At 37.1% G+C, this 16404-nt stretch overlaps 2 protein-coding genes across 4 annotated transcripts in view; one reads left to right on the top strand and one right to left on the bottom strand.

The window, feature by feature from the left end:
* LOC133546827 (gastrula zinc finger protein XlCGF28.1-like) overlaps positions 1-7061 on the top strand; it is a 33936-nt gene extending 26875 nt beyond the window's left edge. For both annotated transcript variants that reach the window (XM_061892658.1, XM_061892659.1), the window contains exon 3: positions 2846-7061. In XM_061892658.1, coding sequence (XP_061748642.1) covers positions 2846-4035 — 1190 coding nt within the window. In that variant the 3' untranslated portion in view covers positions 4036-7061. The remainder of the gene's footprint in view (positions 1-2845) is intronic.
* Positions 1-16404, bottom strand: part of LOC133546834 (gastrula zinc finger protein XlCGF57.1-like) — a 166566-nt gene that overhangs the window by 146381 nt on the left and 3781 nt on the right. The window contains exon 3 of one of the 2 annotated variants that reach the window (XM_061892671.1): positions 11375-13365. The exons of the other annotated variant lie outside the window; for it this stretch is intronic. Coding sequence (XP_061748655.1) covers positions 12443-13365 — 923 coding nt within the window. The 3' untranslated portion in view covers positions 11375-12442. Of the gene's footprint in view, positions 1-11374; positions 13366-16404 lie in introns of those variants that run through there. 2 annotated transcript variants of the gene reach the window in all.

Here is a 16404-nt window from a genome sequence, read left to right as displayed (position 1 = left end):
CACACATGCATGTATACAACATGATACATCACACATGCCTGTATACAACATGATACATCACACATACAACATGATACATCACACATGCATGTATACAACATGATACATCACACATGCATGCATACAACATGATACATCACACATGCATGTATACAACATGATACATCACACATACAACATGATACATCACACATGCATGCATACAACATGATACATCACACATGCATGTATACAACATGATACATCACACATACAACATGATACATCACACATACAACATGATACATCACACATGCATGCATACAACATGATACATCACACATACAACATGATACATCACACATACATGCATACAACATGATACATCACACATGCATGCATACAACATGATACATCACACATGCATGTATACAACATGATACATCACACATACAACATGATACATCACACATACAACATGATTCATCACACATGCATGCATACAACATGATACATCACACATACAACATGATACATCACACTTGCATGCATACAACATGATACATCACACATGCATCCATACAACATGATACATCACACATGCATGTATACAACATGATACATCACACATACAACATGATACATCACACATGCATGCATACAACATGATTCATCACACATGCATGCATACAACATGATACATCACACATGCATGCCTACAACATGATACATCACACATGCATGCATACAACATGATACATCACACATACATGCATACAACATGATACATCACACATGCATGCATACAACATGATACATCACACATACAACATGATACATCACACATACATGCATACAACATGATACATCACACATGCATGCATACAACATGATACATCACACATGCATGTATACAACATGATACATCACACATACAACATGATACATCACACATACAACATGATTCATCACACATGCATGCATACAACATGATACATCACACATGCATGCATACAACATGATACATCACACATGCATGCATACAACATGATACATCACACATGCATGCATACAACATGATACATCACACATGCATGCATACAACATGATACATCACACATACATGCATACAACATGATACATCACACATACATGCATACAACATGATACATCACACATACAACATGATACATCTCACATACATGCATACAACATGATACATCACACATGCATGTATACAACATGATACATCACACATACAACATGATACATCACACATACAACATGATTCATCACACATGCATGCATACAACTCGATACATCACACATGCATGCATACAACATGATACATCACACATGCATGCATACAACATGATACATCACACATGCATGCATACAACATGATACATCACACATGCATGCATACAACATGATACATCACACATACATGCATACAACATGATACATCACACATACATGCATACAACATGATACATCACACATACAACATGATACATCTCACATACATGTATACAACATGATACATCACACATACATGCATACAACATGATACATCACACATGCATGCATACAACATGATACATCACACATACAACATGATACATCTCACATACATGCATACAACATGATACATCACACATACAACATTTCCCCATTTTTCTACACAGTAACTCAGATATGTAACACTAGTGAGCAGTAGAGAATATGACGTGATTTTTGGGCCAAAACATGTTTAGTTTTATTCATTATTGCCGTGTTTCTTGCTGCTTTATGTTGTAAATTTTTTACATGAGATTTTCAGTTCATTTTATCATCAATCATTATACCTAGAAATTTGCTTTCATTTACTCTTTCAATTTCTATTCCGTCTATTTGTATTTGTGTTTGACACTTCTTTCCTACTTTTACCAAATAGCATTATTTTAGTTTTACTGAAATTCAATGATAGTCTGTTTTTGTCAAACCATCTTTTTAATTTGTTCATTTCATCTGTTATTATTTGTATTATCTTCTGTGTGTTCTCTCCTGAACAAAACACTGTTGTATCATCCGCAAATAATACTAATTTTAAATATTTTATAACTTTACAAATGTCATTTATATAAAGCTTGAACCATGTTGGTCCTAGTTTTGATCCTTGAGGTACACCACAGGATATATTTAGTGTTGTAGAAGTGTGTTCGCCCGGCTTCACGTATTGTTTCCTGTTGGTTAAATAACTTCTAATCCAGTTTAAGACCAACCCTCTGATGCCATACCAGTATAGTTTTTTGATTAAAATATTGTGATTAATAGTGTGAAATGCTTTAGTTGGATCAATAAACACTGCTGCCACATATTTTTTTTTTTTTACTATCAATTGCATTGGTCATTTCTTCTGTCTTTTCTATTACAGCCATCGAAGTTGAAATATTAGCTCTGTATCCATATTGGTTCTCATCTAATATTTTATGTTTGTTTGTGGAACTCTCTAATCTGACAGTTTTTCAATGATTTTAGAAAATTGTGGAAGTAAAGAAACAGGTCTATAATTTGTAAATTGGTGTTTGTCTCCATTCTGATGAATTGGTGCAATTTTAGCTATTTTCATTTTGTTTGGGAATTTACCTGTTTGAGATGATGGGTATTTTTACGCTGCTTTTGCAGTGTAGCGTGTAGTGTAGCTTGCTACAATTCTCTGAGGATAGCTTAGCTACATTTAATTGGGAGTAACTTGTAGCTTAGCTTACTACATTTTCCAGGTCGCTTGCCCATCACTGTCTGTTTGGCCTAGCTCACATGTGAATAGTTTGAATACTGCAAACTTCTATACAGTAACACCTCATTTGTGTTTTATGTTCTGCAGACGTCCAGCAGGTGTCAGCAGAGAGTCATGAAGAGATCCCCTCCAAGCAGCAGGAGTGGAGCTCCAGTGTGGGACAGAAGGAGCTACAGACCCCCTCCCACATTAAAGAGGAAGAGGAGGAACTGTCGAAGCAGCTTCAAATGTTGGTGGAGGATAATGATGAAGCTGAAGCTCAGTCCTTACAGCTTCATCACTGTCAAAGTGAGGAGAACAGAGGGGCGGAGCTTGTAAGTCAACACATCACAGAAGCTGATGGAGAGCATTGTGAACATATAAAGTCAGAACCAGACAGCATCTTTGCTCCACTGTCAGACATGGACCACATGATGTCAGACTCTTCTGATCACAGTGACCACATCCAAAAACCTTTGAAGAGTAAAAATGACTCTAAAGGTGATACGAGACATCACACTAACAACAAACACTTTGACTGCTCTGAATGTGGGAAATCATTTAGACACAAGAGTTATATTACAATACACATGAGAATACATACTGGAGAGAAACCTTTTATTTGCTCTGTCTGTAAGAAGAGTTTTTCCATTAAGCCTGCCATGACCAGACACATGAGAACACACACTGGAGAGAAACCTTTTACTTGCTCTGTTTGTAAGAAGAATTTTTCCAGAAAGTCTAACATGTCCTCACACATGAGAACACATACTGGAGAGAAACCTTTGACTTGCTCTGTTTGTAAGAAGCGTTTCTCCACAAAGCAAAATATGGTCACACACATGAGAACACATTCTGGAGAAAAACCTTTTACTTGCTCTGTTTGCAAGAAATGTTTCTCCAGAAAGCCTGACATCTCCATACACATGAGAACACACACTGGAGAGAAACCTTTTACTTGTTCTGTTTGTAAGAAGAGTTTCTCCACAAAGTCTAACATGTCCTCACACATTAAAACACATACTGGAGAGAAACCTTTGACTTGCTCTGTTTGTAAGAAGCGTTTCTCCACAACGCAACATATGATCACACACATGAGAACACATACTGGAGAGAAACCTTTTACTTGCTCTGTTTGTAAGAAGTCTTTCTCCAGAAAGCCTGACATCTCCATACACATGAGGACACACACTGGAGAGAAACCTTTTACTTGTTCTGTTTGTAAGAAGAGTTTCTCCACAAAGTCTAACATGTCCTCACACATGAGAACACATACTGGAGAGAAACCTTTGACTTGATCTGTTTGTAAGAAGACTTTCTCCACGAAGCCTAACATGACCGCACACATGAGAACACATACTGGAGAGAAACCTTTTATCTGCCCTGTTTGCAAGAAGCATTTCTCCACAAAGCTTGTCATGACCACACACATGAGAACACACTGGAGAAAAACCATTTAGTTCAACTGTTTGTGCATAAGTTATCAGGTCAGTAAACACAAGTGTGTAACAGTCATGGAAGCTGCAGGGATTTAAAAACACTTAGTGATTGTGCTAAATGTACTTTAAAAACACAGCATGTTTAATATGAATGTATATTTGATGTTGTATGTAGTGCCTCTCATCTTCTACTGTTAAATTTAAAGGCCTACTGAAAGCCACTACAACCGACCACACAGTCTGATAGTTTACATATCAATGATGAAATATTAACATTGCAACACATGCCAATACGGCCTTTTTACTTTACTGAATTGCAATTTTAAAGGGGAACATTATCACCAGACCTATGTAAGCATCAATATATACCTTGATGTTGCAGAAAAAAGACCATATGTTTTTTTAACCCATTTCGGAACTCTAAAAGGGTGAATTTGGCGATTTAAACGCCTTTCAATTGTTTGCTGTCGGAGCAATGACCTTTCACCCGTGACGTTACAATGGGAAGCAATCCGCCATTTTTTCAAACACATTACACACACCAAGTCAAATCAGCTCTGTTATTTTCCGTTTTTTCGACTGTTTTCCGTACCTTGGAGACATCATGCCTCGTCGGTGTGTTGTTGGAGGGTGTAACAACATGAACAGGGACGGATTAAAGGTGACTTACGTGGAGTGTGCATCGATTAGCATGGCGTGCTAATCGACGCTAACATGCTATTTAGGCTAGCTGTATGTACATATTGCATCGTTATGCCTCATTTGTAACTATATTTGCATCCAGCCTTTCCCTCCACCCACATTTAATGCCAAACAAACACACACCAATCGACGGATTCAAGTACACCAGTGGTCAAAAGATGCGAAAGTCCCTTGTTTGTTCTGCACATTTTACCGGCGATGCTATGACAGACATGGCACAGAGATGTGTGGCTATCCTGCGACACTCAAAGCAGATGCATTTCCAACGATAAAGTCTACGAAATCACAAAGGTGAGTTTTGTTGATGTTATTGACTTATGTGCTAATCGGACATATTTGGTCACGGCCTGACTGGTAGCTAATCGATGTTAACATGCTATTTAGGCTAGCTGTATGTACATTTGTAGCTATATTTGCCTCCAGCCTTTCCCTCCACCCACATGTTATGCCAAACAAACATTTACCAATCGATGGATTTAAATTGCTCCAGTGGTCAAAAGATGCAATCGTTGGTTAGAAGGCGATCGCCGAATAGCTTCAATAGCTATTCGCTCAATAGCTTCAGTTTCTTCTTCAATTTCACTTTCGCTATCTGCCTCCACACTCCAACCATCCGTTTCAAAACATTCGTAATCTGTTGAATCTGCTGAAATCCACGTCTGAATCCGTGCTAATGTCGCTATATCTTCCTGTTCTATCCGCCATGTTTGTTTGTATTGGCGTCAATATGTGACGTCACAGGAAAATGGACGGTGGATTTACAGATAGCGAAAATCAGGCACTTTAAAACCTTTTTTCGGGATAATCCATGATGGATAACATTTTGAAAAAAGCTTCAAAAAATAAAATAAACCATTGGGAACTGATTTTTATTGGTTTTAACCCTTCTGAAATTGTGATAATGTTACCCTTTAAATTTCTCTCGAGTTACTTGTTAAAAACGTCGCGGAATGATGACGCATACGCGTGACGTCACCTGTTGGAGGGGACATATTAGCGTAGCACCAAACACGGCTAAAAGTCGTCTCTTTTCATCGCGCAATTACAAAGTATTTTGGACACCTGTGTTGCTGAATCTTTTGCAATTTGTTCATTCAATAATGGAGATTATAAAGAAGAATGCTGTTGGTGGAAAGCGGTGGATTGCAGCTGCCTTTAGCACCGAAACACAGCCGGTGTTTCTTTGTTTGTTTTTAACACAGAGCGGTCAAGCGAACATGTTTTCTCTACGTCAACCAGCATGTTTTTGGATGGGAAAATTGTGATATATATCTTACCGGAGAAATCATTGGATTATTCGTCGTCCTGCAGCAGCTGTGAGCTTGGCTCCTTGGCTTCTCTCTGAGACACTGGCGTGTTCACCGCAGCCATCCGACCTCGAGGTATGTTTTTACAATCTCACTAAAACACTAGTGTGCTGGTGAGAACAGCAGCAGCAAATGAAACTGCAGAATTTGAAATAAACTGTCAAGACTTTAACTTTGATTTTCTAGCAACATCAGCACATATAACATGTCTGACATTGTTGTGTGTGCAACACAATCTTTTTAATATGATTCTAACATTTATAGATTAGAGACTTCAGATTAGTGCTTTTATTTCAGTCAAGTACATGAGTTAATACACACATTTGTGTACTTTAAAATGAACACAACAGTTTGACTGAAAAGGTGAGAATAAACAGTACATAAAATATGTTACATACAATTAACATTTTAAGTGTAGATATTCATAATTCACTATTATACTTATTCATAATAGTGTTTTATATATGTTTTTTTAAATAATGAAGTGTTACATATTTTATTTTCTAATTGTAGATGATTCCATAGATGAACTCCTTTATATGATGTACATATTTGTTTTACATGTGTTCATACCTTTGCTTTTGAGTACACATAAATCCCTCTTAGTTCATATTTACTGGTTCACATCTGAAACATCTTCTGGACCACTTCTGGAAGCATATAATTATTTACTTTATACAACATTTGAGCAGTTGTGTTTTATATAAGATCATTTACTTTTAAAATGTATGACTTTGTGAATAATTTGTTGGGTCTCTAGAATCCATTCTATTAATTGTCTATTACTTTCTTGTGTAATATGATGATTGATGTGTGATTGTTTTATATGTATGTCCCCAGACTTTTATGCAATAAACAATGTATGCTTCAACTAAAGTTGGGTACAATAATTGTAGTTAATATTTGTAAGTATGTATTTTGTTCTATTTAGTAACGCACTCCATTTTTTAATGTTTTCTTTATATGACTTACATGTAGTGTCCAGCTTACTTCATCTATATTAACTCCTAAAAATGTGATATTATCCATAATTTGTTTTTTACAATTTTACAACCCCCAAATATGATATATTTAGTTTTATTGAAGTTTAGTGACAGTTTATTGACGTGCAGCCATCTATTTTATGGTCAAGTTCCCTCTGGATAAAATAAGATGAGAGTTAAATCAAGCGGTAATGAAGGTGAAGAATGGAATATTATTATATACATAATTATATATAGATAGTAGTGACAATTAAAGACACTTTCATCCTGTTCATTTGAGCAAAGAAAAAGAGTAAAGTAATATTCCAAACAATAGAAGAATATTAATATCAGCAGTCAATATTCCAACATTGTGAAGCTGAGCTATGGTAAACATATTCAGCTTTAGAAGCTTTATGGGAGTGATGTAATAACTGTTATAAACATGTGAATATTCAAAGTAATAATGTATGATAATACCATAATAAAATGGTACGTTTGGGGATGTGTAATATTGTTTGTATGAACATCCTGAATGTTTTCATGCTAGAATAGATTTAATTAGTAGGGAGTGAAACAAAATGAGGCAGTAATGATAATAATGTTTTGTTTTAAGCCTGTTTATGAATAATTAATTAAATAAAAAATGCCAAATGTAGCTTACATCCTCAGTGAGCTGAACTCCAGCAGTAAAGATGAGATAAATAATGTGGAAAGGTCAGAAGTCAAATGTTTCTTCAGGTAATACATGGAGCCTCTGCTGCCACCCAGCGGCCGTTGGAAAGAATGCATACATTTTGTTTTGACCTCCTTAAAGCTGCTTTTTACTTTCTGTCCTGTTTGTGTCCAAGTCTGTAGTGTGGGCCATAGGACAGAAGGAGGACATTTTGTTTATAGACTGTGGAGGGCAGCAATACACCTAAGAAGTTCTACTAGTCTGCTGGAAATAGAAAGAAGACATACGCAATAAACTGTACAGAACAGGCAAGAAATAAGAGTGAGAAGATCAAAAATAATCGTCAAAGCAGTAGCAAAGTTTTTAAATGTAAAAGAACTATCTTGGGAACAGGTACAAGGTGAACTACAAAGAGGAGACGAAACAGAGTCATGTGACCACAATCCAACGCCATGTTGATTGTTCAGTGGAATGCCAGAAGTCTAATAGCAAACGGACAGGAATTAAAGGGATATGTTGGAGCCAAATTTCCTTATTTGCTTATATTTATATTTTGTTTTCTCTGATTGATTGCTGGCCTCAGTTCATGCTGAGTTTCCCTTTCAGCAGATTGCTCTGCCCACTTCCTCTTGAGAACCAGGAAGTGTTGACAGGGATGGGACTGTTGCCGTGGTGTGGTTGTCATAGTAGCCTCCTTTAATTAGGTTCAGCTGGAAACACTCGGGGGTGATTACATGGAGGACAAACCGTTTTGGAGCGTGTGGTGTGGTGTGTGGTCAGGTCTCACTGCTGTGACAATGTGCCATTCAAGCCAAGGTCAGCATACATAATGTTCTAGAACCTACTTTTCATTTCATTTTGATAGCTTGGAATAAAGGGATTGTCATATCCAAACACATTTCTACAGTACTGGACATTCAATCATCAAACTGGTCAACACAGTATCAGTATCAGTATCAGCCCAAAGGTAAGGGCTGTACAATGAGAATAAAATGCCTCATAGCCGATTACACAAATGTGATCAATTCATCTAGATACTGTCCTGCCACAGTGAATAGGTTTCCCTTTTTAAAAGGGCAAATTCCTCCCAGGGTCTTTTGTCCTAATGACTGTCTGGATAAAGTGAGGAGAATATAATTCAGGAAAACAATTTATTTTACTAATAAACTAGAACCCATTTTTACATCTTCTCAACAACACCCACATTCTTACAAACATATTTAAGAATGGTGGTAACAAATGAATATAAAGTTAGTAAATATGTGAGAGAAAGAAGTAAACAAACGTTCTGTGTAACACAACTAACACTCCTTCTCCTCTTTTGTTGGACAAAGTTCATCCTCGTACTCTGCTCTCGTTCCTTCGCACATTTTGACACAATCACAACACTTTACACTCACACTTGATCCAAACTAAGCGATGTGTTTTGATCACTAATGTTTTGTTCTTAATCCGCGTTGACAGAAAGTAAAAAGCAGTTTTAAGGAGGTCAAAACAAAATGTATGCATTCTTTCCGACGGCCGCTGGGTGGCAGCAGAGGCTCCATGTATCACCTGAAGAAAAATTTGACTTCTGACCTTTCCACATTATTTCTCTCATCTTTACTGCTGGAGTTCAGCTCACTGAGGATGTAAGCTACATTTTTGGTATTTTAATTATCTTTAATTATTCATAAACAGGCTTAAAACAAACCATTATCATTACTGCCTCATTTTTTTTTTCCACTCTTAAAACTATTCTAGCATGAAAACATTGAGGATGTTCTTCAAAACAATATTACACATCCCCAAACGTAGCATTTTATTATTGTATTAATATACTGTGACGGGCTTCCTGCCGTCCTGGTGTGAGTTGCAGTGCCATCCAACACATGACGCATCATAACAGGTTTGACTCTGATTTATTGCTTCAATCATCATGTCATTCTCTTGCCTTCTTGTCGCCGCACCTTGCAGTGCGCGGGCGTTTCCTGCTTCTGTTCGCGGTGTCCGGGGTTTGAGTCCTTGGCGGGGACTCGTCGTCTCTCAGGTCTGATCGTTCGTTGCTCGTGGTCGGTCTCGTCAGCGGGTTCCTTCTCCTACTTCCCCCTGAATGTTCCTCCTTCCCCCTTTTTATGCTGCAGGAGCAGATGATGTGATTGAGCGCAGCTGTGTGGTGTACGCACCTTGCGCTGATTGCTGTTGTCCTGCCGCCCTGCGTGCGTCACGCCTCTCCCCTCTGCTGCATGCCCCGCCTCCTGGCCTCCATCTTTGTCAGGACAATCATGTTTCTCAGCCCGCTGTCGGCCCGTCGGCTGCGTCTCTCCACACATACATTATTACACTTAATAATCACATGTTTATAACAGTGCTGACATTTTTTATTTCCCATCCATCCATCCATCCATCCATCATCTTCCACTTATCTGAGGTCGGGTCGGGGGGGCAGCAGCCTAAGCAGGGAAGCCCAGACTTCCCTCTCTCCAGCCACTTCGTCTAACTCTTCCCGGGGGATCCCCAAGCGTTCCCAGGCCAGCCGGGAGACATAGTCTTCCCAACGTGTCCTGGGTCTTCCCCGTGGCCTCCTACCAGCTGGACGTGCCCTAAACACCTCCCTAGGGAGGCGTTCGGGTGGCATCCTGACCAGATGCCCGAACCACCTCATCCGGCTCCTCTCGATGTGGAGGAGCAGCGGCTTTACTTTGAGTTCCTCCCGGATGGCAGAGCTTCTCACCCTATCTCTAAGGGAGAGACCCGCCACACGGCGGAGGAAACTCATTTGGGCCGCTTGTACCCGTGATCTTATCTTTTCGGTCATGACCCAAAGCTCATGACCATAGGTGAGGATGGGAACGTAGATCGACCGGTAAATTGAGAGCTTTGCCTTCAGGCTCAGCTCCTTCTTCACCACAACGGATTGATACAACGTCCGCATTACTGAAGACGCCGCACCGATCCGCCTGTCGATCTCACCATCCACTCTTCCCCCACTCTTTTTTTTATTTCCCCTCGGGGATTAATAAAGTATTTCTGTTTCTGAAAATTACATCACTCTCATAAAGCCTTTAAAAATAAATATGTTTTTTACCATAGGTCAGCGTCACAATGTTGGAATATTGACTGCTGATATTAATATTCTTCTATTTTTGGAATATTACACTTTACTCTTTGTTTTGCTTAAATCAACAGGATGAAAGTGTCTTTAATTGTCACTACTGAGTGTAACTATACATTCTTCGCCTTCATTACTGCTTGATTTATCTCTCATCTCATTTTATCCAGTGAGAACTTTATCAAAAAATGTTGTCTGCACATCAATAAACTGTCACTAAACTTCAATAAAACTAAATATATCATATTTGGAGATTGTAAAAATGTAAAACACAAATTATTATGGATAATATTGAAATAAAAATAATAAAGGTAGTCACATTTTTAGGAGTTAATATAGATGATGAAGTAAGCTGGACACTACTTGTAAATCATACAAAAAAAAGTAAAAAAAACAATTGAGTGCAGTACTGAATAGAATAAAATACATACAAATATTAACTAGAATTATTGTAGCCAACTTCAGTTGAAACATACATTGTTTATTGCATAAAAGTCTGGGGACATACATATAAAACAATCACACATCAATCATCATATTACACAAAAAGTAATAAAGACAACTAATAGAATGGATTCTAGAGACCCAACAAATGATTCATAAAGTCACACATTTTAAAAGTAAATGATCTTGTATAAAAGACAACTGTTCAAATGATGTATAAAGTAAATAATTATATGCTTCCAGAAGTGGTCCAGAAGATGTTTCAGATGTGAACCAGTAAATATGAACTAAGAGGGATTTATGTGTACTCAAAAGCAAAGGTATGAACACATGTAAAACAAATATGTACATCATATAAAGGAGTTCATCTATGGAATCATCTACAATTAGAAAATAAAATATGTAACACTTCATTGTTCAAAAAAACTTATATAAAACACTATTATGAATAAGTATAAAACTGAATTATAAATATCTACACTTAAAATGTTTATTGTATGTAAAATATTTTATGTAGTTTATTTTCACCCTTTCAGTCAAATTGTTGTTTATTTTAAAATACACAAATGTGTATATTAACTCATGTACTTGACTGAAATAAAAGCACTAATCTGAAGTGTCTAATCTATAAATGTTAGAATCATATTAACAGGATTGTGTTAGACAAACAACAATGATGTCACACATGTTATATGTGCTGATGTTGTTAGAAAGTCAAAATGAAAGTCTGGACAGTTTATTTCAAATCCTGCAGTTTCATTTGCTGCTGCTGTTCTCACCAGCACACTTGTGTTTCTTACACTGGTACTTAGAAGACAATCTTTCACCACACACACTGCAACTCAACACTTACTCACCTGCGTGTGTTCTCATATGCACTGTAAGAGTGTTTAGGTGACCAAAGCTTTTGTTGCAGATTGAACAGGAGTATGGTTTTTCACCTGATTGCATTCTCATGTATAATTTTAATTGCTGTCTTTCTATTCAGACTTTTACCACATACTGAACATATAAAAGGTTTTTCACCAATATGTGTTCTCATATTTACTTTTAAACTTTGTATTATGACAAAACTTTTACCACATTATGAGCAGGAAAAAGTTTTTTCTCCAGTGTGTATTCTCATGTGTTTTTTTAAATGGTCCCTTTGAGTAAAAACCTTACCACAGATTGAACATGAAAAAGGTTTTTCTCCAGTGTGTGTTCTCATATGTACTTTTAAACTTTGATTTATTACAAAACTTTTACCACATTCTGAGCATGAAAAAGGTTTTTCTCCAGTGTGTATTCTTATGTGTATTTTCAAATAGTTCCTATGAGTAAAATCTTTACCGCAGATTGAACAGGAAAAAGGTTTTTTTCCAGTGTGTATTCTCATGTGTGTTTTCAAATGGTGCTTTTGAGTAAAATCTTTACCGCAGATTGAACATAAAAAAGGTTTTTCTCCAGTGTGTGTTCTCATGTGTACTTTCAGCATGTGTTTTAGTCTAAAATCTCTCCCACATTCTGAGCAGGAAAAAGGTTTCTCTCCGGTGTGTGTACTCATGTGCCTTTTCAGATTACTATGGTCTTTAAAAGTTTTGTGACAGAGAGAACAAGTGAAGTGAGTGTTGTCAGTGTGACATGTCTTATCATCTTTAGAGTCTTCATCATCAGTGTCAGGAGAGTGTGACGTTGTGTCCTCACTATCTGATAGTGGAGCTAAGAGCTTGTCTGCTTGTGATCCTCCACAGTGGTCTCCATCACATTCTGCTAAACTGCTGCTTGGAGGCTCTGCCTCTCTCTTCTCCTCACGTTCACCTTTGACCTCATCACCTTGACTCTTCACACTGATGAGGTGTCTCTTGTCTTCCTCTATAAAGTGGGGGGACAGACGCTGTTTTTCTTCATCTTCAAAGTGAGGGGGCTGTGGCTCCTCTTCTTTCACGTGGAGGTACTGTGACCTCCTCTGCTCCATACTGGAGGACCCCTCCTGCTGCTCAGGTGGACGATATTTTTCACAGACGTCTGCAGGACACAAGAAGACAAACACATGCTGGGATGGAAATAGATAAGATTTCACCAATTCAGATTTAATTTTCGATTCTGCTTTAACTTTGACTAGTTGAGAAGTAACATGAGCCTACAAAGCCAACAGTGAGGTCTTAAAAGGCACAGATTTTAGGGGTCATCCATGGGGGGCCAGAGGGCCCTAAGGACAATATTCTGCTATGAAAATATCTATAAAATAAAAATATTTTTGGCAAGAAATTAACAAAATACTACACGTTATTTTGTGGCAATTACAAAAGAATATCCAGTATAATTCTCAGGGCATTCAATCAATCACAACAGGACTGTTAAACTGAACATATTATACATAAATATACAGTATATAAAAAAATAAAAAAAGGTATATATATGTGTATATATATATATATATATATATATATATATATATATATATATATTAGGGCTGAGAATCTTTGAGTGTCCCACGATTCGATTCAATATCGATTCTTAGGGTCGCGCTTCGATTATTAATCGATTTTTTCGATTCAACGCGATTCTCGATTCAAAAACGTTTTTTTTCCGATTCAAAATGATTCTGTATTCATTCAATACATAGAATTTCAGCTGAAATTATAACTAATAATGATGCTGTTGTTGATAATATTCATTTTTGTTTCACTACTTTTGGTTTGTTCTGTGTTGTGTTTGTGTCTCCTCTCAATTAATCTGTTTATTGCAGTTCTGAGTGTTGCTGGGTGAGGTTTGGTTTTGGAATTGGATTGCATTGTTATGGTATTGCTGTGTATTGTTTTGTTGCATTGATTAAAAGAAACAAAACATTGATTTTTTAAAAATGAGAATCGATTCTGAATCGCACAACGTGAGCATCACAATTCAAATTCGAATTGATTTTTCCCACACCCCTAATATATATATACATGCATGCATGCATATATATATATATATATATATATATATGTAATACATATATATATATATATATATATATATGTGTATATATATGTATGTATATATGTGTAAATATACATATATATATATATATATTTACACATATATATATTTACACATACACACATATATATATATATATATATATATATGTATTACATATACATATATATACATATATATATATATACCCAATTGTAACTAAGATAGGCTCCAGCACCCTGCGACTCCGAAAGGGATAAGCGGTAGAAAATGGATGGATATATATACATATACACATGCATATATAGAGTCGCAATCAAAAGTTTCCATACACCTGTAAAGAACATAATGTCATGGCTGTCTTGAGTTTCCAATCATTTCTACAACTCTTATTTATTTGTGATGTAGTGATTGGAGCACATACTTGTTGCTCACTAAAAACATTCATGAAGTTTGCTTCTTTTATGAATTTATTATGGGTCTACTGTACATGTGAGCAAATGTGCTGGGTCAAAAGTGTACATACAGCAATGTTAATATTTGCTTACATGTCCCTTGGCAAGTTTCACTGCAAAAAGACGCTTTTGGTCGCCATCCACAAGCTTCTGCTCGAATTTTTGACCACTTCTCTTGACAAAATTGGTGCAATTCAGCTAAATGTGTTGTTTTTTTTACATAGACTTGCTTCTTCAGCATTGTCCACACATTTAAGTCAGGACTTTGGGAAGAAAATTCTAAAACCTAAATTCGAGCCTGATTTAGCCATTCCTTTACCACTTTTGAGGTGTGTTTGGGGTCATTGTCCTGTTGGAACACCCAACTGCACCCAAGACCCAACCTCCAGGCTGATGATTTTAGCTTGTCCTGAAGAATTTGGAGGTAATCCTTCTTTTTCATTATCTCATTTAAAGCAGCAGTTCCATTGGAAGCAAAACAGACCCAGAGCATAATACTACCACCACCATGCTTGACGGTAGGGATGATGTTCCTAGGATTAAAGGCCTCACCTTTTGTCCTCCAAACATATTGCTGGGTTTTGTGGCCAAACAGCTTCATTTTTGTTTCATCTGACTACAGAACTTTCCTCCAGAAGGTCATATCTTTGTCCTTGTGATGTCAGATGAAACAAAAATTGAGCTGTTTGGCCACAATACTGTTTGTTAGAAAGTTCCACAACTGTTCACGTTATCCCACGCTTCATGCGTCGAAGTCACGTTGTGACATTGGAGGTTTATAAGCAGACGAGCATGTTCGGCGGCACACAATCATGGAGTACTTACAAGCAGACACAGTGTGGAGACAGAAAAGGGAGAATTGACGCATTTTGGTGTAAAAAGTAAAGATAAAGGTGAAGTTATAACACTGAAACTCCCTCAGGAAGAGGTGCTTTAAGACATGCTAGCTAGCTAGCGGCTAACGTCCATCCACCTTTGGCAGTATCTAGTCGATACTACTATGATTACGTCGATATTTTTTGGCATCACAACATTTTCTTTCGTTTTTTTAAAATGTATATTATGTTTATAAACTCAGGAAATATGTCCCTGAACACATGAGGACTTTGCAGATGACCAATGTATGATCCTGTAACTACTTGGTATCAGATTGATACCCACATTTGTGGTATCATCCACAAAGTAATGTAAAGCATCCAACAACAGAAGAATAAGTGATTATTACATTTTAACAGAAGTGTAGACAGAAAATGTTAAAGGGGAACATTATCAGCAGACCTATGTAAGCGTCAATATATACCTTGATGGTGCAGAAAAAAGACCATATATTTTTTTAACCGATTTCCGAACTCTAAATGAGTGAATTTGGCGATTTAAACGCCTTTCAATTGATAGCCTGTCGAGCGATGACCTTTCACCCGTGACGTCACAACATGAAGCGATCCGCCATTTTCTCAATCTTATTACACGCACCAAGTCAAATCAGCTCTGTTATTTTTCTGATATCCACACAAGAATGTGTGGATATCCTGCGACACTCAAAGCAGATGCATTTCCAACGATAAAGTCAACAAAATCTGCAAAATTGTTAAATAGACAACTACTGAATCTGCCCGAGTGCGAGCTATTCAGGGAGGACAGCAGTCTC

Source organism: Nerophis ophidion, unplaced genomic scaffold, assembly GCF_033978795.1.
Source record: "Nerophis ophidion isolate RoL-2023_Sa unplaced genomic scaffold, RoL_Noph_v1.0 HiC_scaffold_45, whole genome shotgun sequence".
Taxonomy (NCBI): domain Eukaryota; kingdom Metazoa; phylum Chordata; class Actinopteri; order Syngnathiformes; family Syngnathidae; genus Nerophis; species Nerophis ophidion.
The sequence above is the reverse complement of the archived record's forward strand: the minus strand, read 5'-3'. Positions and strand labels throughout refer to the sequence as shown.